The 22759-nt window shown below is 48.2% G+C and overlaps 1 protein-coding gene, 1 long non-coding RNA gene and 1 pseudogene across 26 annotated transcripts; 2 read left to right on the plus strand and 1 right to left on the minus strand.

Annotated features, from left to right (window-relative positions):
* Nucleotides 1-22759, plus strand: part of LOC129395185 (large ribosomal subunit protein uL23-like) — a 45401-nt pseudogene that overhangs the window by 11835 nt on the left and 10807 nt on the right.
* On the minus strand, nt 124-16076 carry RABL2B (RAB, member of RAS oncogene family like 2B). 24 transcript variants are annotated; one of them, XM_034949206.3, is made up of 9 exons: nt 15820-16076; nt 14506-14669; nt 10258-10287; nt 8978-9057; nt 8071-8150; nt 2521-2632; nt 2076-2173; nt 1662-1745; nt 124-1495 (listed from the first exon to the last, which is right to left on the minus strand). In XM_034949206.3, exons 2-9 carry the CDS (start codon nt 14610-14612, stop codon nt 1397-1399), a joined length of 690 nt encoding a protein of 229 aa, XP_034805097.1. In that variant the 5' UTR covers nt 14613-14669; nt 15820-16076; the 3' UTR covers nt 124-1396. The 24 variants fall into 24 exon arrangements, with proteins under 24 accessions (XP_034805097.1, XP_034805100.1, XP_054962022.1 ...); XM_034949209.3 differs by having other exon boundaries at nt 2076-2170; nt 14506-14665; nt 15820-16061; XM_055106047.2 differs by having other exon boundaries at nt 2058-2170; nt 14506-14665; nt 15820-16061.
* LOC100976139 (uncharacterized) lies at nt 16353-21486 on the plus strand. Of its 2 annotated transcripts, XR_008955200.1 has the most exons (4): nt 16353-16743; nt 17492-17612; nt 21050-21102; nt 21192-21486. It is a non-coding gene; the product is annotated as an uncharacterized LOC100976139 (long non-coding RNA). The 2 variants fall into 2 exon arrangements; XR_008955199.2 differs by lacking the exon at nt 21050-21102 and having other exon boundaries at nt 16354-16743.

Consider the following 22759-nt stretch of genomic DNA (forward strand, 5'->3'; position numbering starts at 1 on the left):
GGGCTACCCTGCAACAGGTCAAGGCAGCTACCCCTCATTGATAAGGGTGATGATTTGCAGATTCTTTTGTCTTTTTGCTCAGTACACACTTCAGAGCCACAAAGCACATACATTTACTCAATGTTTATGTAATTCAGCCTTTACTGTAAAAAAGGAAACAATAAAAACAAAACCCGATTAATAAACACAATGCAAACAATGCCCGAGATTATCATAAAAACATACTAGCAAGCCACAAGTACCAGAGAGGGGTGAACAGGCATATCTGCTAGCTCTCCTCTTGCAGTCCTCAGCCTCCCACAGGAGGCACAAGGTCCAAACTATTCCTCAAAAAGAAGGACAGCCTCCTTATGCTGAAATAGGAACTTTAAAGGAAGCTCTTCTTGTAGTCCAAATGGATGTACCTTGTGGTATGGCTGTAAGGACTCGATTTTACCGCTTGTGTATTCCTAACTATAGCTAGGCCTGTCACCTGCTGTTCCTGTGATCTCAGCTTTACCTAGAAGAGCTCCTGAAACAGAGTGGGTACACAGAAATCTGGAATGAATAGCTATCTGCTCAAAAACGATTGTTTAAAAACAGATGATTGGGGCCGGGCGCGGTGGCTCATGCCTGTAATCCCAGCACTTTGGGAGGCCGAGGCGGGCGGATCACGAGGTGAGGAGATCGAGACCATCCTGGGCAACATGGTGAAACCCCGTCTCTACTAAAAATACAAAAATTAGCTGGGCGTGGTGATGCCAGCCACTCGGGAGGCTGAGGCAGGAGAATCGTTTGAACCAGGGAGTCAGAGGTTGCAGCGAGCCGAGACTGCGCCACTGCACTCCAGCCTGGTGACAGAGCGAGACTCCGTCTCAGAACGAACAAAGAAACAAACAAACCAGATGACTGGGAGACTGAAGAGGAAAAAAGATGGGAGAAAACGTAGGGAAAGGATGGGGCCTCACAGACTCAGCTGTGGGTGGGGGGGCGGGTAATCATTACCTCAGCAGAAGCACAGGGAATTGTCCCCGAGGTGAGCTTTGGAAAGGAAACAAAAACAAAAACAAAAACACCAAAAAACACCTACATTTCCTGTATTAAAGTGACACATAATCATGTTTTCTGATTCTCTTCACTGTCTGCCTGGGGGGAGGGGGTGGGGAAGGTGTTAATGATGCTGATCCCTAATTCTGCTTCAAGGAGATCTGGTGGGGAATTCTTCTACCAGGCCAGAGTTTGCTGGTGCTGACCTCATCCCTGTATCACGGGCCTTGAATGTGGGAGGCTAATAGGATGGGTGGGTTGCAGGAGGTAGAAGAGGGGATGGCCTAGAGAGTTTCTCCATTCAGAGCTGGAGAGTTGTTGAAGGGAAGGGTATTTTAAAAGGGCTCCACCCACCCCTAGCCCCAGCCCCTCAGCTGTGGGGAGAGGCCGCCTCCTCTGATGGGGTCTCGATGCTGCTGCTCTGTTCCTGGTCTGGCACGTCCTCCTCTTCCTGCTCCAAGTTGAAGTTCTGTGAACAAGGTCGCAGGTGAGGCCTGGCCCTGCATTTGCTCAACCGCAGCTCTGATACATTTAGTGGGGCAAACGTAGGCAAGAGCCACTCCACTGGGTTGTAGTCCCTCTCCCTGAAGAGGAGCCATTTCTTCCATCCCACCCGAAATGTGGACCTGACCTACCTCGAGCTCCTGAAAAATCTCATCCATGAAGTCCTGGGAGTTCTGTTTGTAAGACACAGCTAATCGAATTGCATCATTGAAGAGCTGGGGGTGAGGTAGAGATGGTGGATGAGAGTGCCTTGGACTCTGCCCAGTCCACCCCACTGGCCCCACTGTGAGACTATACAATACTCCATTCCTAAAATCAGCAACCTTACCCCTCCATTTGCCTCTCCCCGTCCCCCTGACCTATGTATGGTCAATGGACTTCTGCCTCATCAAGTCCAGGCCCATCAGCTCCTCCCCTCCCTGCCACCCATGCCCATGCACTGTCCCGGTTCTCTCCATCACACCTGCAGTAAGCCCTTCTCTTCACAGCTTCCCTTTACCACCTAGCGCCCTGACCTTGCTAGCTACCTCTGCAGTCAACCACACCTTCACAACATTGGTACCATCAGCAGCCGAGACGAAATACAGGGGCAGGGAGAACTTCTTGGCAAAATTGAAACTTTTTTGGGTCACGTTTATGTCTGCTGTAGAGAGAAGGTAGGACATTGGTCTGTCTGTCAAGGGAAGGGAAGAAGGTTTGGAGGGGGGGCCACTGGAGGCCTTCATTCCAGAAAGCGGGATAGGCAGGGATGATTGGGAAACATGTCCTAGAAAGAGCTCAGTTAATAGGGATCTGTGTCTTGGAAAGAGGGCAGGTCAGCTTAGCTGGCTTCTTTATAAGGTGGGAAGAATGCAAGCAACCAAGGGTTGTATCTTATCGTGGGAGGGAGGACCAATCACTGAAGGTTGCCTGCCCGGGGAATGGAGGAGGAAATGTATGAGGGCAGGTCCCCAGTGAATTGCTAACACCCAGGTGCAGGGATGGCCCCACCATCAATTTTATTGGCCACCACGATGCATGGGATCTCTGGCCTGAACTCCCGAAGCTCTGTATACCAGGTGCTCAGGTTCCTATAGGTGACTTTCCTCTGTACATCAAACACCTGCAAAGGGCAGAGGAAGAAAGATAGCTCAGGTATGTCAATGTTTCTGCACCCCATCTCCAGGTGACTCACACACCCAAGCAGGTAAGCATGAGCACATGGTGCTGTTTGTGGGAACGCTCTGAATTGCAGCCTCTCTGACCGCAGAGGCTGCCGTTTCTCAGGGAAGCCCCCTGGAGCCTCCAGATGCGAAAATGTTTTTAAAAATCTTATTCTTGGCCCAGTGCAGTGGCTCACACCTGTAATCCCAGCACTTTGGGAGGTTGAAGCGGGTCAATCACCTGAGGTCAGGAGTTTGAGACCAGCCTGGCCAACATGGTGAAATTCCGTCTCTACTAAAAATGCAAAAAATTAGCTGGGCGTGGTGGCGCATGCCTGTAATCTCAGCTACTTGGGAGGCTGAGGCAGGAGAATTGCTTGAACTAGGGAGACAGAGGTTGCAGCGAGCCCAGATCATGCCATTGCACTCCAGCCTGGGCAACAAGAGCAAAACTCTGTCTGAAATAAACAAATAAATAACGTATTCCTTTTTTGTTGTCTTGTCATCTAATCTTATTCACCTATTTTAACAATCATAAATGGAATCAATTTGCCAATTGATACAGTCTGTTAGAAATTGTAAAAACTTTTGTGTTTTTTAGTCCTCTTTTATTTATTGCTTAAACTGTTTTAAAGTTCCTCTGTAGTAACCGTAAATGTTTCTAGAGTTTTACTTTAGTTACTATTTACTTTTATGTATTTATTTACTTTTTAGAGACAGGGTTTCACTGTCACCCAGGCTAGAATGCAGTGGCTCAATCACAGCTCACTGTAACCTCAAAACTCCTGGGCTCAAGGAATCCTCCTACCTCAGCCTCCCAAGTAGCACGCACGCATTAATTTTTATTTTTTTTATTATTATTTTTTTTGTAGAGGCAGGCTCTCCCTATGTTACCCAGGCTCATCTCAAACTCTCGGCCTCAAGGGATCCTCCCACCTGGGCCTCTAAAGGTGCTGGGGTTACAGGTGTTAGCCATCACAACTGCCCCTGATTTTTTTTTTTTTTAGACGGAGTCTCACTCTGTTACCCAGGCTGGAGTGTGGTGGCATAATCTCAGCTCACTGCAACCTTTGCCTTCTGTGTTCAAGTGATTCTCTTGTCTCGGCCTCCTCAGTAGCTGGGACTACAGGTGTGTGCCACCATGCCTGGCTAATTTTTATATTTTTAGTAGAGACAGGGTTTTGCCATGTTGGCCAGGCTGGTCTCGAACTCTTGATCTCAAGGGATCTCCATATATGGAGTCTTGCTCTGTTGCCCAGGCTGGAGTGCAGTGGCGCTATCTTGGCTCACTGCCACTGCAACCTCCACTTCCTAGGTTCAAGCGATTCTCTTGTCTCAGCCTCCGGAGTAGCTGGGATTACAGGTGCGCACCACCATGCCTGGCTAATTTTTGTAGTTTTAGTAGAGACAGGGTTTCATCATGTTGGCCAGGCTGGTCTCAAACTCTTGACCTGCAGTGATCTGCCTGCCTAGGCCTCCCAAAGTACTGGGATTACAGGCATGAGCTACTGCACCTGGCTGATTTACTTTTAAGCTTTTGTTTACTTCTTTGTTCTTTCTGCTTTTTGTTTTTTGAGATAGGGTCTTACTCTGTCAGCCAGGCTGGAGTGCAGTGGCAGAATCTTGGCTTACTGCTCCTCCACCCCCTGGGCTCCGGTGATCCTCCTACCTCAGTCTCCTGAGTAGCTGGAACTACAGGCACATGCCACCATGCCTGGCTAATTTTGTTTATTTTTTGTAGAGATAAGCTCTCATTATATTAACCAGGCTGGTCTTGAACTCCCGGGCTCAAGTGATCCTCCTGCCTCGGCCTCCCAAATTTCTGGGATTACAGGCATAAGCCACTGTGCCCGGCCTCTTTAAATTTTTTTAAAGTAATTTTTATGTTTTATTATTTGCAGTTCATAATTGTATTACTTTATAATTTGTTTTTACCTATTTTATTTTTATTTATTTATTTATTTATTTTGAGATGGAGTCTTGCTCTGTTGCCCAGGCTAGAGTGCAGTGGCGGTATCTTGGCTCACTGCCACTGCAACCTCCACCTCCTGGGTTCAAACGATTCTCCTGTCTCAGCCTCCCGAGTAGCTGGATTACAGGTGCGCGCCACCACGCCTGGCTAATTTTTGTATTTCTAGTAGAGACGGGGTTTCAACATGTTGGTCAGGCTGGTCTCGAACTCCTGACCTCAGGTGATCTGCCCGCCTAGGCCTCCCAAAGTACTGGGATTAAAGGCATGAGTCACCGCGCCCAGCCTGTTTCTACCTATTTTAAAATATCAGCAAGAAGGATGAGCACTGCAAACCAGCTCTAAGGGCAGAACTCTGAAAGACAACTGAGCTGCTGCTACAGTGAGCCTTCATGCCCTTCACAGGAGCTCCTCCAAAGTGTCTAGCCCAAACTGCCCTAGTACAACAGTCAGTGGATTAAAGTTACAGACAACCACCACCCTGTAACTGCTGGCACAGCTGACCTCACTTCTAAATCACCCAGCTATTTGTGCAAGCAACATGGTTCAAGCTCAGGGCTAGGGGCTCGCCCTGTGTGGTGGCGGGAGGGTCAGCAACTGTCACATCTCAAGAGGTGGCAGGAAGTCTATGTGGATTCTCTTTCACAGGCAAATTTCAATGAATCACCAGGTTGTCTTGAATTCCCGATGAAGACTCCTTATAAAGGATGTCTGTAACTAAACTTCTGGAATCTGCCTCACACCAGGCTCAGATGCCTTTTGTCCAGGTCTGGTTTCCTGAGCATCCGTTCCTTGTTTTGAGAGCTGAGGAGGAGCTGGCTAGAATGAGGAGCATCCCCATCTCAAGGCTTCAAGGTGGAGGATCGAGCCCTGGTTCCGTCTCTGACCCTCAGCTCCCCGTGTGGTCAGAAGGCAAGTGCTTTCTACTCGCCAGGGCCCGTGCAGCAGACTGGGGCTGGTGTCAGGCACCTGCAGACACAGGCATGGTGGCAGGAGAGACACCCCAGGCCTTCAGAAGAGGGTCTGAGGGGAGCCCACGGAGATGCAGCAGATGCAGGAAGCAGTCACTCCAAGAGAAAAAGAGAGGTGAGCTCAAAATACCAAATGCCACTGTAGGCCTGAAACCAAACTGGCTAGGACCAAGCTCCTCTGCTCTTGAGGGTCAGACTTCTGCACTACACTGCCCCCATTTGCCTTGCCCTTGCCCATCATCCTCTTGTTTAGTACCTTAACAGTTATCAGAGTTAAAGCTTTTGGAATTTTTCAAGGGATTTTGTTCTTAACGGGCAGTCGGGGGAATTAGGTGACGAGTTCCTTCCTTTACCATCTGCAAAGGGTCAGAAGGGAAGAATCCTCACTGTCCTCACCACTGGTATCTGTACTGTGCCTACCAGCCAGTCAGTTCCTGGGGGCAGCACGTGTGTCTTTCCACCTGGGCACTCCCAGCATCCTGCACACGTGCATCACAGACAGTCCATGTTGTGGAAGGGATCAGTGGTGCAGGAGCACACACGAAAGAGCTAAGCTAATGACAAACATCAGAGGAGGCTGCATGGAGGTGGTGGCATTGAAGCAGGGCCTCAAAAATGAGCAGAGTTTCAAATAAAGGGGTGTGAGCTGGGGAGAGGCTGAGGGAAGAGCATGAAGGAAGGTGTGCAGAGGAGCAGGTGACAATGAGCAGAACAGAGCAGCTCCTTCTGCATCCCCTCTGCTATTGCTTCTTACAGATGAGATGACACCTACTCAGCCATGCATCTCTCTCAGTGCCAAGGTAAGGCCGTGCATATTTACAGACAATCACTAAGTGGGAGGTAGGGCTAGAAAGGTGGGTGTCTAAATGCTATGGGGTGCCATGGCAGACTTTATTAATGTATGCCAACAATGGTGGCAACCTGTCCATCCCATGTATTCTTTTAACCATGTGATTCTGGTTCCCCACTGAGAGATGCCATCTGTTTCTTCCCTCTGTGACTATGGACAGAGAGATGCCACATATTCCAGGGCTAGGCCATAAAAGGAAATGTAAGTCCCACCAGGTTCTCTTTGGATACTTGATCTTGGGATCTTGGCTGATACTCTGTGAGCAAACCCAAATCAGCCCAACTGACAAACTGCGAAGAAACACGGGGAGTAGAACCTGCTGGTGGTCCAGCCAAGTACCAGTGTGTGTGTGGGGAGATGCCCCAGGCAGTTCCAGCCTGGAACCCAGCCTTGGAGTCTTCTTAGCTGAGACTTCAGACATGGATTCCTGATCCATCAGAAAATGGTTGTTTTGTACCGCCAAGTTTTGGGGTTTTGTGTTAAAGCAAGACCTTGAATGCTATTCCAAGAAGTTCTAGTGACCGAGGTTTTCACTTGGTGACAATTGCTAGGGTTAATAATTCAGAAGACTAGTCTATTACTTTCTGCATTGTTGATGGCCGATATTCATGAAAATGTGGGTTTTTTTTAGATGGAGTTTTGCTCTTGTTGCCCAGGCTGGAGTGCAGTGGTGTGATCTCGGCTCACTGCAACCTCTGCCTCCCAGGTTCAAGTGATTCTCCTGCCTCAGCCTCCCAAGTAGCTGGGATTACAGGCACCCGCCACCACGCCCAGCTAATTTTTTGTATTTTTAGTAGAGACGGGATTTCACCATGTTGGCCAGGCTGGTCTCAAACTGCTGACCTCAGGTGATCCACCCATCTTGGCCTCCCAAAGTGCTGGGATTACAGGCATGAGCCACCGTGCCCAGCCATGAAAATGTTTTTTAAGTGACCCAAAAGAAAAACATGCTCCTTTTCAGCATTTAAAAGTGGTGGCCTGAGAACCAAGCCAGGGAATTCATGGGTAGGAACTTCTATAGGACACAGGTTTACAGAGCTCCTTTTTCTTTTCTTAGCCCTTTCCTCAGCTGCATTTTTCTCTTGGAGTGACTGCTTCACCACACCCTGGTCACCAGGGTGGAACTGTGAGGATTGCGTCCTAGGCAACAAAATGGGAGGCTCGGGGGGAGGCAAGGGGCTGGCCTGAGAGAGAAGGTTCTCTGGGACCTGCAGCGTCTACTCAGTCCCAGCATGTGCCCCCTAGGGAAAAGCAGCAGGCAACAGTGGAGGGAGGCCTTGGGAGCTTGTCTGACAGGTTAGGTCCATCAGAGGGACTGTGGCCCTGTTTCAGGCATATGTTTGCCTCTTGGATGCTACACCTGATGTTGAAGCCCTGAGCTTGCTGTTCCACCTTTTCTCCACCCATCCCCGCCTACAGAGAGCTCACCTGGCACCTTCTCACTAAGAAGCTCTGGGGAGCAGGTGTGGTTTGAAACATCCCCGGGTGACCCTAAGCCCCCCTCCCACAACACCCAGACTTGGTTACAAGGGCCCAGGGCTGCTAGGCCCCTCACCCCTCAGGCCAGACTTGCCCAGTGCCTTTGTCCACCTCCCCACCGTCTCGTACCATGATGCAGGCGTGGGCCTTGTGGTAGTAGGAGGCATGCATACTCTGGAACCGCTCCTGGCCTGCCGTGTCCCAAAAGTCTGCAGTGTGAACACAGACAGACCCACATGCCTGGTGCATTTCTGTGCAAGTCACTAAGATACAACACACATGTGGCACAAACCACAGCACATGTGTGAGTGTACATGGGGAGCACAGGGAGAAACAGAGACCATACAGCCCCACACGTGTGTCTTCAAGACACAGTGTACCTGAGTGTGATGTGAGAGGTGTGTGTTCACCTGTGTGTATGGGAAGACAGTGGGTCAGTGGCCAGGAGGAAGGACAACACACTGGAAGCCCAAGGAGGGAGAAGACAGTTCCCCGTTTCCCACTTGACACGCAGGGTCCTCTAAGTTCTAAACTATTCCAACTTCTCACGTGCGCTGACCACAGACGGTAGACAGAGTCAGGCAGGCTGTGTGCCCGGCCAAGGAGAAGATTATGACCCGATGGAAGGTCGCAGCCCGATGTGGGAGATAATGTTCTGACCACATTTATTTTTTCAAACTGGCTGAGTAAGAACCCCTGAAGCTAGGAAAACTACTGCCTCATCGAAGGCCTCTTATGTTCTTCTTCCCTGAGGTGGGTACAGCCCCCTGACTTCTCCTTTCCTGAACCCTGTCCTGCACAGGTGCTGGCCTGGACGCCAGGTCAGAGGGCTGGGACTTGGCCCCTGCATGCCTCCTTCCACCCTCCATGGCCTCCTGGCTCCTGGCTCTCTGGGTTCTCTCTAGCACCCCTTGTCCCTGCCTGGGGTCTCATTTTCTCCCTGTGGACTCTCTCCTTATGAACCTTCCCTCACCTCCCCTCGTCTCCCATTTCCTCTTTCCTGAGGGTCAGCATGTCTTGGCCCTGTGCCACTTACCCACAAGGATGGTCTTGCCATCTACCGTGGCTGTGTGCTTGTACAGGGTCAGGGCGTACGTGGACAGCTGCTGTGGCTGACTGCACTCAGGTTAAGGACCAAAATCAATAAAAGGGGAGGTAAGGAAGGAGTGGGGAGCAGGGGTGTTTGATTTGATGAAATGGATCCTCTCCCTCCTCTTCTCTTTGGAGTTATTGAGATTTTAAATCAAATGAATGTTGCAGACAGAGGATCAGCTTCACATACCACTGGTACAAGCTCCATGGAAGGGTGAGGGGTGGGAGAAGATGGGAGTGTGTCCTGGCCATCGAAGTCTGAGGTAAAACATAGAACAGGATTTTACAGACAAGTGTCATAAAAGGCATCATGCAGTTGGAAAACGCAAATGTGGATACCCCAACTCAATCATGGATGGAGCTTTCGCAGGCTAGAAAGGAAACCCTAACCCTAGGTAGCAACATGACCATTCCAGGGACAAAAGCTCCCACAAGACATACAGTTGACAAGCTGTCAGTCAATTTGGAGTCTGCCTATGTGTGAAACCCTGAGAAAAAGGGTTAAACTCTGGGGATTAACACCTTCTGAGGCTGCAAGAAGCCGGACAGTGTAAAAAGCAGAGCCAAATGACGCAGGTGGGCTGGGTGTGCAGGAGCACGTGGTACAAGGTGGAGTAACACATACTCAGATCTTAAGGCAACTGAGCCTTGGGGTGCCGAGCCTAGGACAGGCAGCAGCAGGCTCCAGGGGCTCCTCTCACCTGTGGTTCTCAGTGGATCCACTTGGGAAGCTGTTTAAAAATCTCCCAGTTGCGGGGAGGAACTCACTCCAAACCTATGCAATATAACAATTCATGGGAGAAAGGTGGGGCTGGCAGCTCCTATTTTACAAAGTTCATTCATATCAGAGATTTTTTTCAACAGTAGGGGGCCCAAGCTTTGAGGTTAGAGGTTAAATGACTTGGCCAGTATCAGAAGCTACTGAGGAGGAGGAGGTGGGGTTTGAATCCAGGCATTAGATCCAAACCATTTGCTTTTTGCCATTCTACTGCCCTCTTAATATAAAACAATCCAAATATGAGTAACGTCCAAAATATACAGCACTGATTGTGCAATGCCATGTGGGTCAATCAGCAAGAAACAAGTGCAGAACAAAACCTGTGCATTCACTTACCCAATCCTCCTTCCTGGGCTGCTGGTACAAAGGGGTGGGCAGTGGGACACTGATACATGAGCGTGGGAAGACCCACAGGAACAAGGGGTACTTCAAACCTTGAAGGATACAAGCCATCCATGAGAAATCTCTCCATGAGTCTGTAAGCAGAACAGGCAAGGTGGTCAGATGGCGTCTCCATCTCTCCCTTGTCCCAAACTTTTTCACCCTAAGGCTGACAACCTGGAAGCCACCTGTGGCTTCCCTTCCCCCTTTCACTCCACAGCCACACAGCTTCCGGGTCAAGTCTGGAAGCTGGGTATCAGCATTACCAACCCGTCATAACAAAACAGCTCATGTCACTATGAGTACACACACCAGCCCATGTGAAGCTCTCAAATCTGTTATTTCCACCAGAGCACAGTTCTGCACATACAATTACCCTTGTGTTATGCAAAGGGAAACAGAGGCCGGGCCAAAGCTGCGCCTTCCGTTCAAAAGCCATTTCCTGGTCGGGCGCGGTGGCTCACGCCTGTAATCCCAGCACTTTGGGAGGCCGAGAGCAGCCTGGCCAACATGGTGAAGCCCTTGTCTCCACTAAAGATACAAAAAATTAGCCAGGTGTGGTGACACACGCCTGTAATCCCAGCTACTCAGGAGGCTGAGACAGGAGAATCTGCTTGATCTATTGGCTATTGAGAGGACCATCTATTCTGAATGTGGTCAGTTATCCTGTGAAAAAATTAGGCAGACTTGGTCACTCCTCTCTGCAAAACCATCCAGTAGTTCCCCATTTCTTTCAGTTCAAACTCTCCCATTTCTTTTCTCTCCCTCTGTTCTAGCCACTGGCCATTTCCTTCTTTTGTTGTTGAAATGCTCCTGCCAGATATCTGCAAGGCTTACTCCTTGCTTTTTTCAAGTCTTTGACCCAATGTTACCTTTACAACTAGGCCTTCCCTGACCACTCTCTTGACATTGCAACCTTTTTTCCCTCACGTTTTGAAGGGTCACTGCTTGCCTGTCTGTCAGTGTAATACACTCTAACCATGATTTTATACTTCTGATATTTAAACTGCAGCTTGAATTGTAAAAGGAGGATAGATTTTATTTATAACTATAAAGAAACAGCACCCTTACTATAAAGAAAACACATCATCTTCTTAGATCACGTAGAAAATTACACAAAGAAATTACCGCAGCCAGAGGTTAAGATGGTAAATGAAAAAGACTCAAGCTCAGAACCCTGTCTTGAGAGGGCACATGCTCAGAAAGTGCAGGAGGAAGAGGAGAGATCCATAAACTTGCCTCATCAAAGCAGAAGCAGTGAAAGAATAAAAACACAGGCACAGAGGGATTTTCTTAAGGAAAAGTTGCCTCCGGAAGACAGGATGAAGGAGAGAAAAAGAAGCCCCAGAGACTCATTCCTTCCCAACATTCTGCAGCTTAGCAGAGAACCAGCTCGGCAGGCCTGAGCTCAAAAACAGAGCAGGCCTACCTCCGGAGGCTCTAGGAAGCTGCCTCTGTCACTGTCACATACACAGATGTTCCCTGTCTTCTCTTCCCAAAAATATTTAGAGTAGGCACTGGTCACTGGTGGCCTAAGCACAACTCCCTCAGGATAATGAGAACTTGGGACCCAGGGAGTCACATGGTGTGACTTTTCTGCTTGTAAGTTTCCCCCATCACCCTAGTCTGTACTCACACCATGTGGCCTTAGTTTTGGGTGTGGGGGGGTATGCCTTTGCCCTCTTTGCACAGCGATGATAGGCAATCATTAACGGGAATGGAAGACCCTAAAGGCCAAGTTAGACAGCTATCAAAGAAAAAAGACAACACATCTGGACCTAACTACTCTTAAAGATGGAATCAGAAAGCCATGTCTTGTTGGCCGGGTGCGGTGGCTCACACCTGTAATCCCAGCACTTTGGGAGGCCAAGGCAGACAGATCACTTGAGGTTAGGAATTCCAGACCAACCTGCCCAACATGGCAAAACCTCTGCTAAAAATACAAAAAAATTAGCTAGGCATGGTGGCGCATGCCTGTAATCCCAGCTACTCAGGAGGCTGAGGCATGAGAATTGCTTGAACCTGGGAGGCAGAGGTTGCAGTGAGCCGAGATTGCCCCACTGTACTCCAGCCTGGGTGACAGAGCAAGACTCTGTCTCAAAAAAACAAAAAACAAAAAACAAAAAACCATGTCTTGTTATTAAGCAGTATGATCACCTGGGGTCAAAAGAAATCTGGTCGGGTGCAGTGGCTCACGCCTGTAATGGCAGCTCAGGAAGGTGGCATGTGCAGGAACAAAGGAAAAGCCTTCCACAGGAGGCAGTGCCCAGGTGTGAGGACACCTGTTCACAGGGGGTAGGGGAGCTGTCATCAGAGCCCACCAACAGAGCCCTGAGTGGAATCAAGAAGCATGAACATGCTGCATGAGAAAAAAAAAAAAAAGGCACCTTAAAGAAAGCCTGGTGACTGGGGCTGCTACTGTTGTAAATTTCTGAACTCTGCAAGAAGGCCGCACTGCCACAACATTGCTATCTAGAAATGAGGCCGTGTACAACGGACACCCTTCAGATATGATGAACACAAGTGTTAACTTTTTTTTTTTTTTGAGACAGGGTCTTGCTCTGTCACTAGGCTAGAGTGCAGTGGCGCAATCATAGCTCACCACAGCCTGGATGTGTTAACCTCTTAATGGGTGTTTTAGCCCAACTGAGTTTAGATTCATAGGTTAGAGACACTGAAAATTGGCAGTAATTCTTGAGTCCAATCAAAACTGAACCACAGTGTTCTCATGCACTCACCTTCCCTCAGATGCACTGTTTCCATCATGGTCTTTGTATCTGGGACAACCTTTTGCCTGAGATACTGCTAGTGGATGAAGACTGGCTTGTTTTCTAATTGTTGTGTCTGTGGAGGCCAATGTTATGGTAATCTTTGACGTCAAGTTAACTACTTGGATTCTTATTTTTTGTTACTGTTTGAAATGAGGCATATAAAGAGACTAGCATTGAACTTGGGAGCTGGGTATACCAAGATACATTCTCCAAAAGTTCTGTTTCTTATTAAAGTGGCAATTTGCTCTACACCTGCCTGCCATTTCTATTCTTTGTTGTTTTTAAACTTGAGTGGGGATAAAGGGGGTGTTATTTATTGGGTAACCTTCCCAAACTACAACACCTACCCTCACTTTTATTGTACAGGCGTGCTGTTGAGGATGGTCAAAGTAACTATAAAATACTAAACCAGAGGCCGGGTGCAGTGGCTCATGCCTGTAATCCCAGCACTTTCGGAGGCTGAGGTGGGCGGATCACAAGGTCTGGAGATCAAGACCATCCTGGCTAACAAGGTGAAGCCCCGTCTCTACTAAAAATACAAAAATAAAATTAGCTGGGTGTGGTGGCAGGCGCCTGTAGTCCTAGCTACTCGCAAGGCTGTGGCAGGAGAATGGCGTGAACCCGGGAGGCGGAGCTTGCAGTGAGCCGAGATCACGTCACTGCACTCCAGCCTGGGGGACAGAGCGAGACTCCGTCTCAAAAAAAAAAAAAAAAAAAAAAACTAAACCAGAGCTGCAGTGTGTGATTGTGTGGTGGGGAAGAGAGAGAGAGAGAGAGACAGAGAATTCAAATTCATGGAGATGGCCTAAAAACCAGCAAAGCCCCCAGAGAATTATTCACAGCTACCTGAGTCAAAGGACTTGATTATAAAAATGAAGGTAGAAACCAAGGTGGGCCTGGAGTACTTGGGAGATAAACGTAACCACTTCTCTGGGCAGGGGCAAGTGTACTGTCATGCTATGAAGGCAGAAATGGACATGTGCCCTCAGCAGTCCTAGGCGTGAGAACTAGGACGTCTCATGGAGACAAGCTGGCAGCACGGCAGAGCCTCCCTTCACCTCTCCGGGTGGCATGTAGGCACCGAAATTCATTACAAGAAGGAGCCAGTCTTCACAATGATTATAGTCAATCGTCAGTTCTACCCAGTTTTCTCTATTTCAGAGAGTCCCTCCAAGAAAGCATCTTTACCACCTTTACCCAATCTGTCACGGTGGCATAGTCACTTTTGTCTTTCCATTCCCACTCCCCACCCTTGCCATCCCTCAGCCCACAAACCACATACAATGTCCTCAGTTGCTCCACACGTTCTCTCAGGGCTCAGAGGAAACATTCAAATTCCTCAGTCCTTATGACCTGCCCCCTCCACCCGACACACACAATGGCTCACGTGATTCCTCTCGTTCCCCCATGAACATCTGCGCTCCAGCCAAGACTGCTCCTTCACCAGCCCCAAGAAGCCATGCTCCTCTGCCTCTGGAGGACTTTTTAAATGACCCGGACCCTCTCTGGGGCTGGTATTTATTCCCTAATCTCCCAACATACTTGGATTTGCCCACTGCGCTGTCTCCCAGGCAGATGATCTTCACGTTGTCATCAGCATCATACTTCCCTTGGTCCAACTCACTCGGTTTGGTTTTGTCTTCTGCCATTGGCTCCTAGCTGTAGAGAGGGGTCCAGCCCAAGGGAGGGGAGGGTATTGTCACTGTCTGGGAAGATCAACAAGAGGCTGTTGTCAGAGATAAGTCCCCTCAACCAAGTCTCCAGCTGTACCTCCATCCAGACTGCTTCCCTCAGTGCCAGACTGAGATATGGTATGCAATTGACTACTAGACTTGGAGTAGCAGAATATGACACACAGGCATCAATAATATGTTATACACAAATAGTTAAGTCCTGCGCACCCCAAATGCTGCTCCTCACGTTACCCATTTGCACAAGACATTCACCAGGCATCCAGTGCCAAAGGCTGTGTGCAACATTATGTCTAGCTCTGTTTTACTCTCCTCACACCTAAATATGACTTTGCAAACATTCCTGAGAATGTAACCACAGTCCAGATTCTTAGCTAGGGGGGGCACATAGAAATGATATGATGATGAGATAGCAGCAATAGGTGAGCCTTACTGGGCATTCACCATGAGCGGACCTTGCACAGGGTTCAGAGGATGGAAGACACAATAATAGCAGAGTCTACTGTGGTGAGAGCTATGACAGAAGTATGCACACGGGTCAGGGGTAGAAAATACCAACTGGGCCCCCGAGTTTTCCTGACTGTGCCACCACACAGCTACTGCTTCTGCACAGCCAGGGACTTCGCCTTGTTTATCCAGGGAGACAATTCCTGGGAAGTGGCAGATGCCTGGAAAGCATGATGAGGGGTCTGCCCCCTTTCACCTGTACCCTGTAGAGAGAGCGACAGAAAGCCAAATCCAGCTTCATGGCTCCATGCTTGAAGACGTTCTTTCTTTTGTTTAGAGATAGGGTCTCACTCTGTCGCCCAGGCTGGAGTGCAGTGGCGCGATCACGGCTCACTGCAGCCTCCAACTCCTGGACTCAAGCGATCCTCCCTCCTCGGCATCCCTGGACTATAGGCGTGAGCCACCGCTTACGGGCGAAGACTTGCTTGTCGGTGTCCTCGCCATCTAAGTGGGTAAGCTATCTTTCGATAAATGTTTTTGGCCACCAACCATGTCCAGGCATCGCCAGGCTGCCCGTCCCGTCCCCCACAACAGCCTCACGAAGCCACCTTTCCGTGCTTCCCCCGACCCGGACGCCCTCTCGCCCACACCGCTAGGGAGGCCTCGGAGGGGCTGTCCCCGCGTGCTAAGCCAGCCACCGGGGCGGATTTGCCCTCACGTGCGGTTCCGAGTGAGGGCTGGAGAGACCAGGGACGCTGCGGGTCGGCCCCTCGGGCCCTGCCGCCCGTCTGGACTCTGCGCGCTGCCGAACCACGCCCGCCGGCCCAGCTCGCGCCGCAGCGCACTCCACTTCCGGCTCGGCCCGCGTCCTCGCAGCTGCTACGCAACCGCACAAGGACCCCGAGGGAGGCTGCCCGGCCGAAGGCCTGAAGGACCCCGCCGGGGCGCTGGCTGCCCAGCGCGGCGCCTGGCGGGAGGGCCGCAGGGAGTGCGCATGCGGCCGAGTGCGGGACTGGGGCTCCTGGCTGTGGGTGTGGTACTGAGGCTTCAGCCGGTGCCGCCCGCCTAGAGGGAGTGGAGCGGTGAGCACGTCAGGGGTGGGGGGCGCAGGTCAAGCTTTCACCAGTTTTTAATTCTTTGATGGGGTAAATTTGAGCAATTTTCTCGACTTGTCGACATTCGTTATTAACTGAGCAGGAATCAGGAGAGGAACCCGGTCCTCTCCACACAGCCCAGCAGGTACGCCGCCCATGTGCCTGTGGACAAGAGAGGGTCCTGTGGGGCAGACAGGTGTGGACCAAGTAGCTGTGAAATTTCTTCTGAAGAAAACACACAAGGAGGAAGCGAGTGAGCTCAGTGGAGGAGGGGCGCTACCCCAGGGGACGTCCCCATGCATGGGCTTGTGAACCTCGAATATGTGAGACGGTCTCAGTCAATTTAGAAAGTTTATTTTGCCAAGGTTGAGGACGCACGCCCGTGACACAGCCTCAGGAGGTCTTGACATGTGCCAAAGGTGGTCGGGACACAGCTTGCTTTTATACATGTTAGGGAGACAGGAGACATCAATATATGTAAGATGAATGTTGGTTCCCTCGGGAAAGGCGGGACAACTCGAAGCAGGGAGGGGGCTTCCAGGTCACAGGTAGGTGAGAGACAAACTGTTGTATTCTTTTGGGTTTCTGAATAGCCTCCGCAAAGGAGGCTATCACATATTAACCTATCTCAGTGAGCAGAGGGGTGACTTTGAATAGAAGGGGAGGCAGGTTTGCCCTAAGCAGTTCCCAGCTTTTTTCCCTTTAGCTTAGTGATTTTGGGGCCCCCAGATTCATTTTCCTTTCACAGGCTAGACAGCTTTAGGAACTGAAAGGTTCACGAGGCTGTAAGGAAGAGTCGAGTTGCTCCAGGTGAGCCTGGGCCACAACAGCACGCAGGACCTGGGCGTCCACGAGGGGCTCCTGGGAGGGTTTGGGAAAGAGATCTGTGAACCGTATCTGAGATGGTTTCAGGTAATTTAGAAAGACGTGCACCCGTGACACAGCCTCAGGAGGTCTTGACGACATGTGCCCAAGGTGGTCAGGGCACAGCTTGGTTTTAGGGAGACATGAGACATTAATCAATATATGTAAGAAGTACGTTGCTTCCATCCAGAAAGTTGGGGACAACTGGAAGCAGGGAGGGGGCTTCCAAGGTCACAGGTAGGTGAGAGACAAAGGTTGCATTGTTTTGAGTTTCTGATTAGCCTCTCCAAAGCAGGGAATCAGATATGCACGTATCTTAGTGAGGAGATAGGTGACTTGGAATAGAAAGGGAGGCAGGTTTGCCCTGAGCAGTTCCCAGCTTGACTTTTCCTTTAGCTTAGTAATTTTGGGTCCCCAAAATTTTCCTTTCAGAGAGCCTACGACTAGATTTGCATCTTTACGTCCTGCGCGGAGGCTGCTACACACATGCAGAAGTCATGCTGGTGGCCTGGACAGTGAAGGGAGAGAAGTGGGTTTGGGAGACATTTAGGAGGTAAGATTGCTAGGACCTTGGTGATAGCTTGGACATGGAGGGTGGAGGAGGAGGGGTGTCTAGCAGATAATGCTCTTAGGTTACCACCTGGGATATTAGGGAGAGTGAGCAGGCTGTTTTTTGTTTGTTAGGCAGAACTTGGTTTTGCGGTGCAGTAGGGTGCCTGGAGCCGAAAGCCTGACTTCCTCATACAGGCCAGACCCCACATGTGACTGCCAGGCCACTTTGAAGCTGAGAGAGATGGTTTTGTCTGGCCTCTGTCCTGCACGTGTTTACGGATGACCTCTGTGTTGGCAGATTTGGGGGCCCGCCAGATAGGATCCTGTGAAGAGACCTCAAAGGTCTTTAGTCCAATCTATAAAACATTTTTATGTTGATTATATCATTTCCACAATCAAAGATGAAGAATATATACAGAGGTGTATTTAGTGAATAAGGTTGACGGTGCACCTGCGCTAGGCAGTGTTTTAGTTCGTTGAGACACCAAGGAGTTGAGACAATCCTTTACCTCAGAGTTTTGTGTCTGTAAGTCCTGCTGTTGAGAGCTGTGTGTGTTAAAATGTCTGATTTGGGCAGGTGAGATCTGGGCCCTCTGTAAGGTTAGGTAACAGGAGGTTGGTGTCCAGCAAATATTCAGTGCCCCATCAACATCCCAGTTCTTGTCCACCAATCTTCCAATTCTAGGACTGATGCGGAGGCCCTCAGAGCGACTTCAGAGAAGTAGTATGCTCTGTGGCTGTCTTGTTTTGGAGTGTAAATTGTAAATCCTCTGCAAACAAAACGTTGGAAACAAGTAGTGTTTTGGCTTGAGTTTCCTGTAAACGGCTTACAGTCGTTGGGTTAGGGTTGGGTTAGGGTGATGGTGAGGGTGAGGGGTGAGGGTTAGGGGTTAGGGTTAGGGTAGGGTCAGGGTTAGGGTCAGGGTCAGAGTCATGGTTAGGGGTTAGGGTTAGGGTCAAGGTCAGGGGTTAGGGTTAGGGGTTAGGGTTAGGGTTTAGGGTTAGGGTTTAGGGGTTGGGGTTAGGGGTTAGGGGTTAGGGTTAGGGTTAGGATTGGGGTTATGGTTAGGGTTATGGTACTGTAAATAATTTCACATTATTACTAATAATAAATTATTATTTGTATTACACTATTACATAATGTAAAGGCTATTAAGGCATGTTTGTCTTCGAAGCATGGCCTTGGTTTCTGTGGGCAGTGTCCTCATGGAAAGGTAATGCGTTCCTGCTAAATCATGGACAAAACGGGCTTCCAGGAGCTACAGGCTGCAGCAGCAGCTTCTCCTCTACGTCCTTCACTGCCTCATACTGTTGTTGACTTTGAAAGCTTCTTTCAGTCTGGTTTTATCAACAGAGCTAGTATTTTCATGAGGTTCTACTACATACCAGGTTCCAGAAAGCTAAATGCCTTTTGTTTGTTATTATTCACTAAATACAAATCACAACTCTCTCCTCATTACTCACACAACAAAATTTAGCTGAGGGAGACTGAGTGACTGTCCCAGGGTCACACAGCTACTAAGAGCAGAGTCGTGTTTAGATTCATGTGGGAATACTGAACACAGACATGAACCAGTGGAAACATCCTATGTTCCAAAAGCCTACTCAAGCCATTTGTTCTTATTTTAATGGAAAATCTTTATGCTAATTTTAAACTCCAAATACTTATGACTGGCAGAGATCTACAGATTTGATTCTGATGTAAGAAATGATGGTCACCAGCTGGTTACTGCTACCAACCCACAACCCTGAGCATACTGGACGAATGTCTAAGCCTTGTGGTTAGTGGGGACAATGCTGGTGGAGTCTGAAGTTGTCATGCAGTGACTCATGCAAGCTTAGGCAGATTTGGTGATATATGACACAGAGATGCAAAGAAATGTTGTAGCTGACACACACCGGCTGGCTCTGGGAGATGCAGAAGGAGCATGTCACGCAAAATAGAGCCAGACAGACATCCTTAAGGAAAGAGCAAAGGGGCTGCATCTTAAAGAATGAAGAAAGGTTTTGTCATGAGAGATGGGACAGGAAGTTCTTGAGAGGCAGAGGGAGATTGTGAGAATGTTGGGAAGGGAGGAGAGATTCTCGCACATCTGGGAAGCTGACAATCCATCAGCATGTCCAGAAGGAAAATAAGGAGGAGGAGCAGAAATAGATGAGGCTGGATATAGAAGCAGGGCTGAAGCTGTGTCGATTGTGGTCAAGAGTTGTGATTCTATCCAGAAGGCAATAGGTAGCATTCTAAACAGAGATCTTTTAAAACAAGAGTCAGCAAATATTTTCTGCAAGGGGCTAAATGTTAAATATTTCAAGTTTTCCAAGCCATATGGTCTCTCTCTCAATGACTCAGCTCTTCCATTATACCATGAAAGTAGCCAGAGACATTATGTAACACATGTATTGGCTGTGTCCCATTACAACTTTACTTACAAACGCAGACTGTGTCAGACATGGTCCATGCATGGTAGTTTGCCACACTCTGTTTTAGAAAGCTCAGGTTTATGATGTGATGGAGAATGCCTACAAGAGCTCTTGTTTTAAATGGTAGAGTGAACATACACTGGAATTCTATCCTGCTTGACCCAAGCTCTTGATAGCGAAAGGTAGAAAAGATAGATGGTAAACAGATAGATAGATGATAGATAAAGAAAATACATAGCTGTTCCAGAAAACAGAAACGGATAACTTCATGAACCAAAAGCAGAGTAATATACTTTAGAAAGGAAGCAGGCCAGAAAACCCACAGTTGCAAAGCAAATAGAATTTCCAACTGCCTCTTGTAGCCCCTTCCTGGAAGTAGTCACAGCCCAGGGTGTTTGACTTCTTCCTCTGTTTTTTGTTTGTTTGTTGTTTGCCTTTCTGTGGGGTTTTTGTTGTTGTTGTTTGCTTTTTTTAAAAAAAATTCCCTTTCCCTGCTTTTTCGTCACAGCAGCCTTTGTCACTTCAAACACCGCAAGTGTTCTTTAAAAAAAATTATATCAACCTTTCAATTAAAATGCAACATGTCTGAAACTTGGTATCTGGAGAGGTGAGTTGGACAAAGGAGCCCTTGTTACTGCACGTTTTCATTCTTCAAATTTCACCTTGCACGCAGTAACAGACAGTGCACAAAGCCACTTTCTTATGGACGGAAATTCTGAAATCCTTTTATGCCTGGCCTTTCCATCCTTCAACTTCCCCTCTCCCACACTGTGAAGGATCGTATTGGACATTTTTGTTTTAATGTCAGTGACAGGGGAACACAGGTAGCTCTAATATAGCTGTGACCCAGATGCTTCTGTTTCTAGCACGTATTTATTTTGCAGCAAACATTTACATCCATGATGTTTCACTGTCTTTTGAAAATAATTAGGCAATATCTCATCTGAGGTAGGATGTTTCTAGGGGTTGTGTTCTGAGGGAGGAAAACTAATCTGTTCTCTTTCCACTGCATTCTAGGAACAGTAAGAGGACCTTGTGCATGAATAATTTGTTTCCACACTACAGAGTGGGTAATAAGCAGATTAGTAAAAACAATTCTGCTTCACTTCAATAACAGCCTCCTCCAACTCATTTTTTCTCAACAAACTTATTTTTCCAGCAGAAGAATCCCAGACTTCTTAGAGAACCCAGTGACTTTTTGCACCTTAAATCTGTGAAATCCTCATGTTTTCTTCTGCCGTATCCATAGTTCAAACAAAGATGAGGCAAAGCTAGACGCATTCCTGAAGGAACCCAAGAAATTCCTCTCTTTCTTTCTCTGGAATGAAATGAATTCTCTAGACCACCAGTTCTAATCTTCAAAAACCAAACCTGTTTGTGAGATCTCCTTCAAATACTACTGTAGACCCCAGTGTTTATTCATTAAATTTTTAAAATATTTGTTTTATTTGGAATCAATGTATTTGTAATTTTAGTATTTGTATTAATATAAGGGAGAAATGTTTAAATCTGTCTATGCCATATGTGCCTCTGGCTTATTGCCCAATTAATTGTAGCCTCAGGCTAAACTTTGGTTTCTGTCTTTAATTTTTGTCAGAAGAAATATAACTGATCTCAAAACATCTGCTTTTATTGTAGGGGCTCGTGCTGCCATCTCCATTCCTCTCTCTTTTCTTGCAATCTGGGTGGAAGTTCTTTAATATGAACATTTCAACCACCTTCATTCTACCATGTCCACTATCAGCACATTCAAACTTATCCAGCCAAGGCTGTCATCTTAGGCCAGGGATTTTTTAGGAATCTATTATGCTGTGATGCGGCTGGCACCCCTTTGACTCACTGTATCACCCCAGGGTTCTTTTCATTTCAGAAGCCCAAGAGGGCAGAAAAAGAAGTAGGTGAGCAATTAAATACTCTGAGTCAGGAGCATCTCCCCTTGTGTTAAGCAATGTTGTAGAACATCGTATTTAGCAAGCTCCTAGCAGATGAGCCATTTGGCTGCTGAGCACACACGCCTGCTTGCTGCTGTGAGCTCAGACACCATCGTCATGTCTTTTCCATCTCTGGAGGGAATTGTAAGGGCCACTTAATAACCTGTAAATCACAGAGAGTTAAAGGTGCTTCCCCAAAACACTGATGACAGAATGAAAGGTGAGGAGTGTTAGCCACAGGTCACAAAAGTCCAGGAGTCTCTCAGTGTGGGTTGTTGAAGAAATGCAGGTCTTTTTTCTTTTGGAAGTCTCCCTAGAATGGGGTCAAGGACTCTGCCCATTCTAGGATGAAAAATTGGGATATTAGACACCTTCAGATATTTATCCCCAGCTTTCATTTTGGGCTTTTAATTAGTTTGTTCATCCATCACAATCTCAAATGCTGAGCAGGGCATTTGAATCTCTCCACAGTGCAAATCAGCACCGTCTTTTGAAGTTGAGTTTCTTATTATTCTCACCTGATATACCTTATTTATCCCACACCCACCCCAATAACACATCATGCTCACTGTTATCTTTGAGACAACACTTGAATTTTACTCAGCCTGGAGTGCTCTTCACATGTCTTGTCCAGATCCAGTTCGGACTCATTCTTCAGCCGTGCATCAGTCAGTGGGGGCTAGCTTAAACTGTGGTGACAAACAACCTCCAAATTTCAGTGGCTCAAAAATCTTCTTCCTCATTTATTTACATCTCATGACTGGTCAGGTGAGAGGTAGCTCTGTGCTGTGTCATC

This window comes from Pan paniscus, chromosome 23, assembly GCF_029289425.2.
Source record: "Pan paniscus chromosome 23, NHGRI_mPanPan1-v2.0_pri, whole genome shotgun sequence".
In the NCBI taxonomy this organism is placed as follows: Eukaryota; Metazoa; Chordata; class Mammalia; order Primates; family Hominidae; genus Pan; species Pan paniscus.

Bases quoted from the DNA above. Each gene is read 5' to 3' on its own strand.
- RABL2B (XM_034949195.3), bottom strand. From the start codon at position 14,612: ATGGCAGAAGACAAAACCAAACCGAGTGAGTTGGACCAAGGGAAGTAT. The intron at 2,174-2,520 runs GTGGGGCCATCC...TTCTCTCTACAG, and splicing joins GGTGGCCAATAAAATTGATG to CAGACATAAACGTGACCCAA. The intron at 1,496-1,661 runs GTAGGTCAGGTC...CCTTGTTCACAG, and splicing joins AGATTTTTCAGGAGCTCGAG to AACTTCAACTTGGAGCAGGA.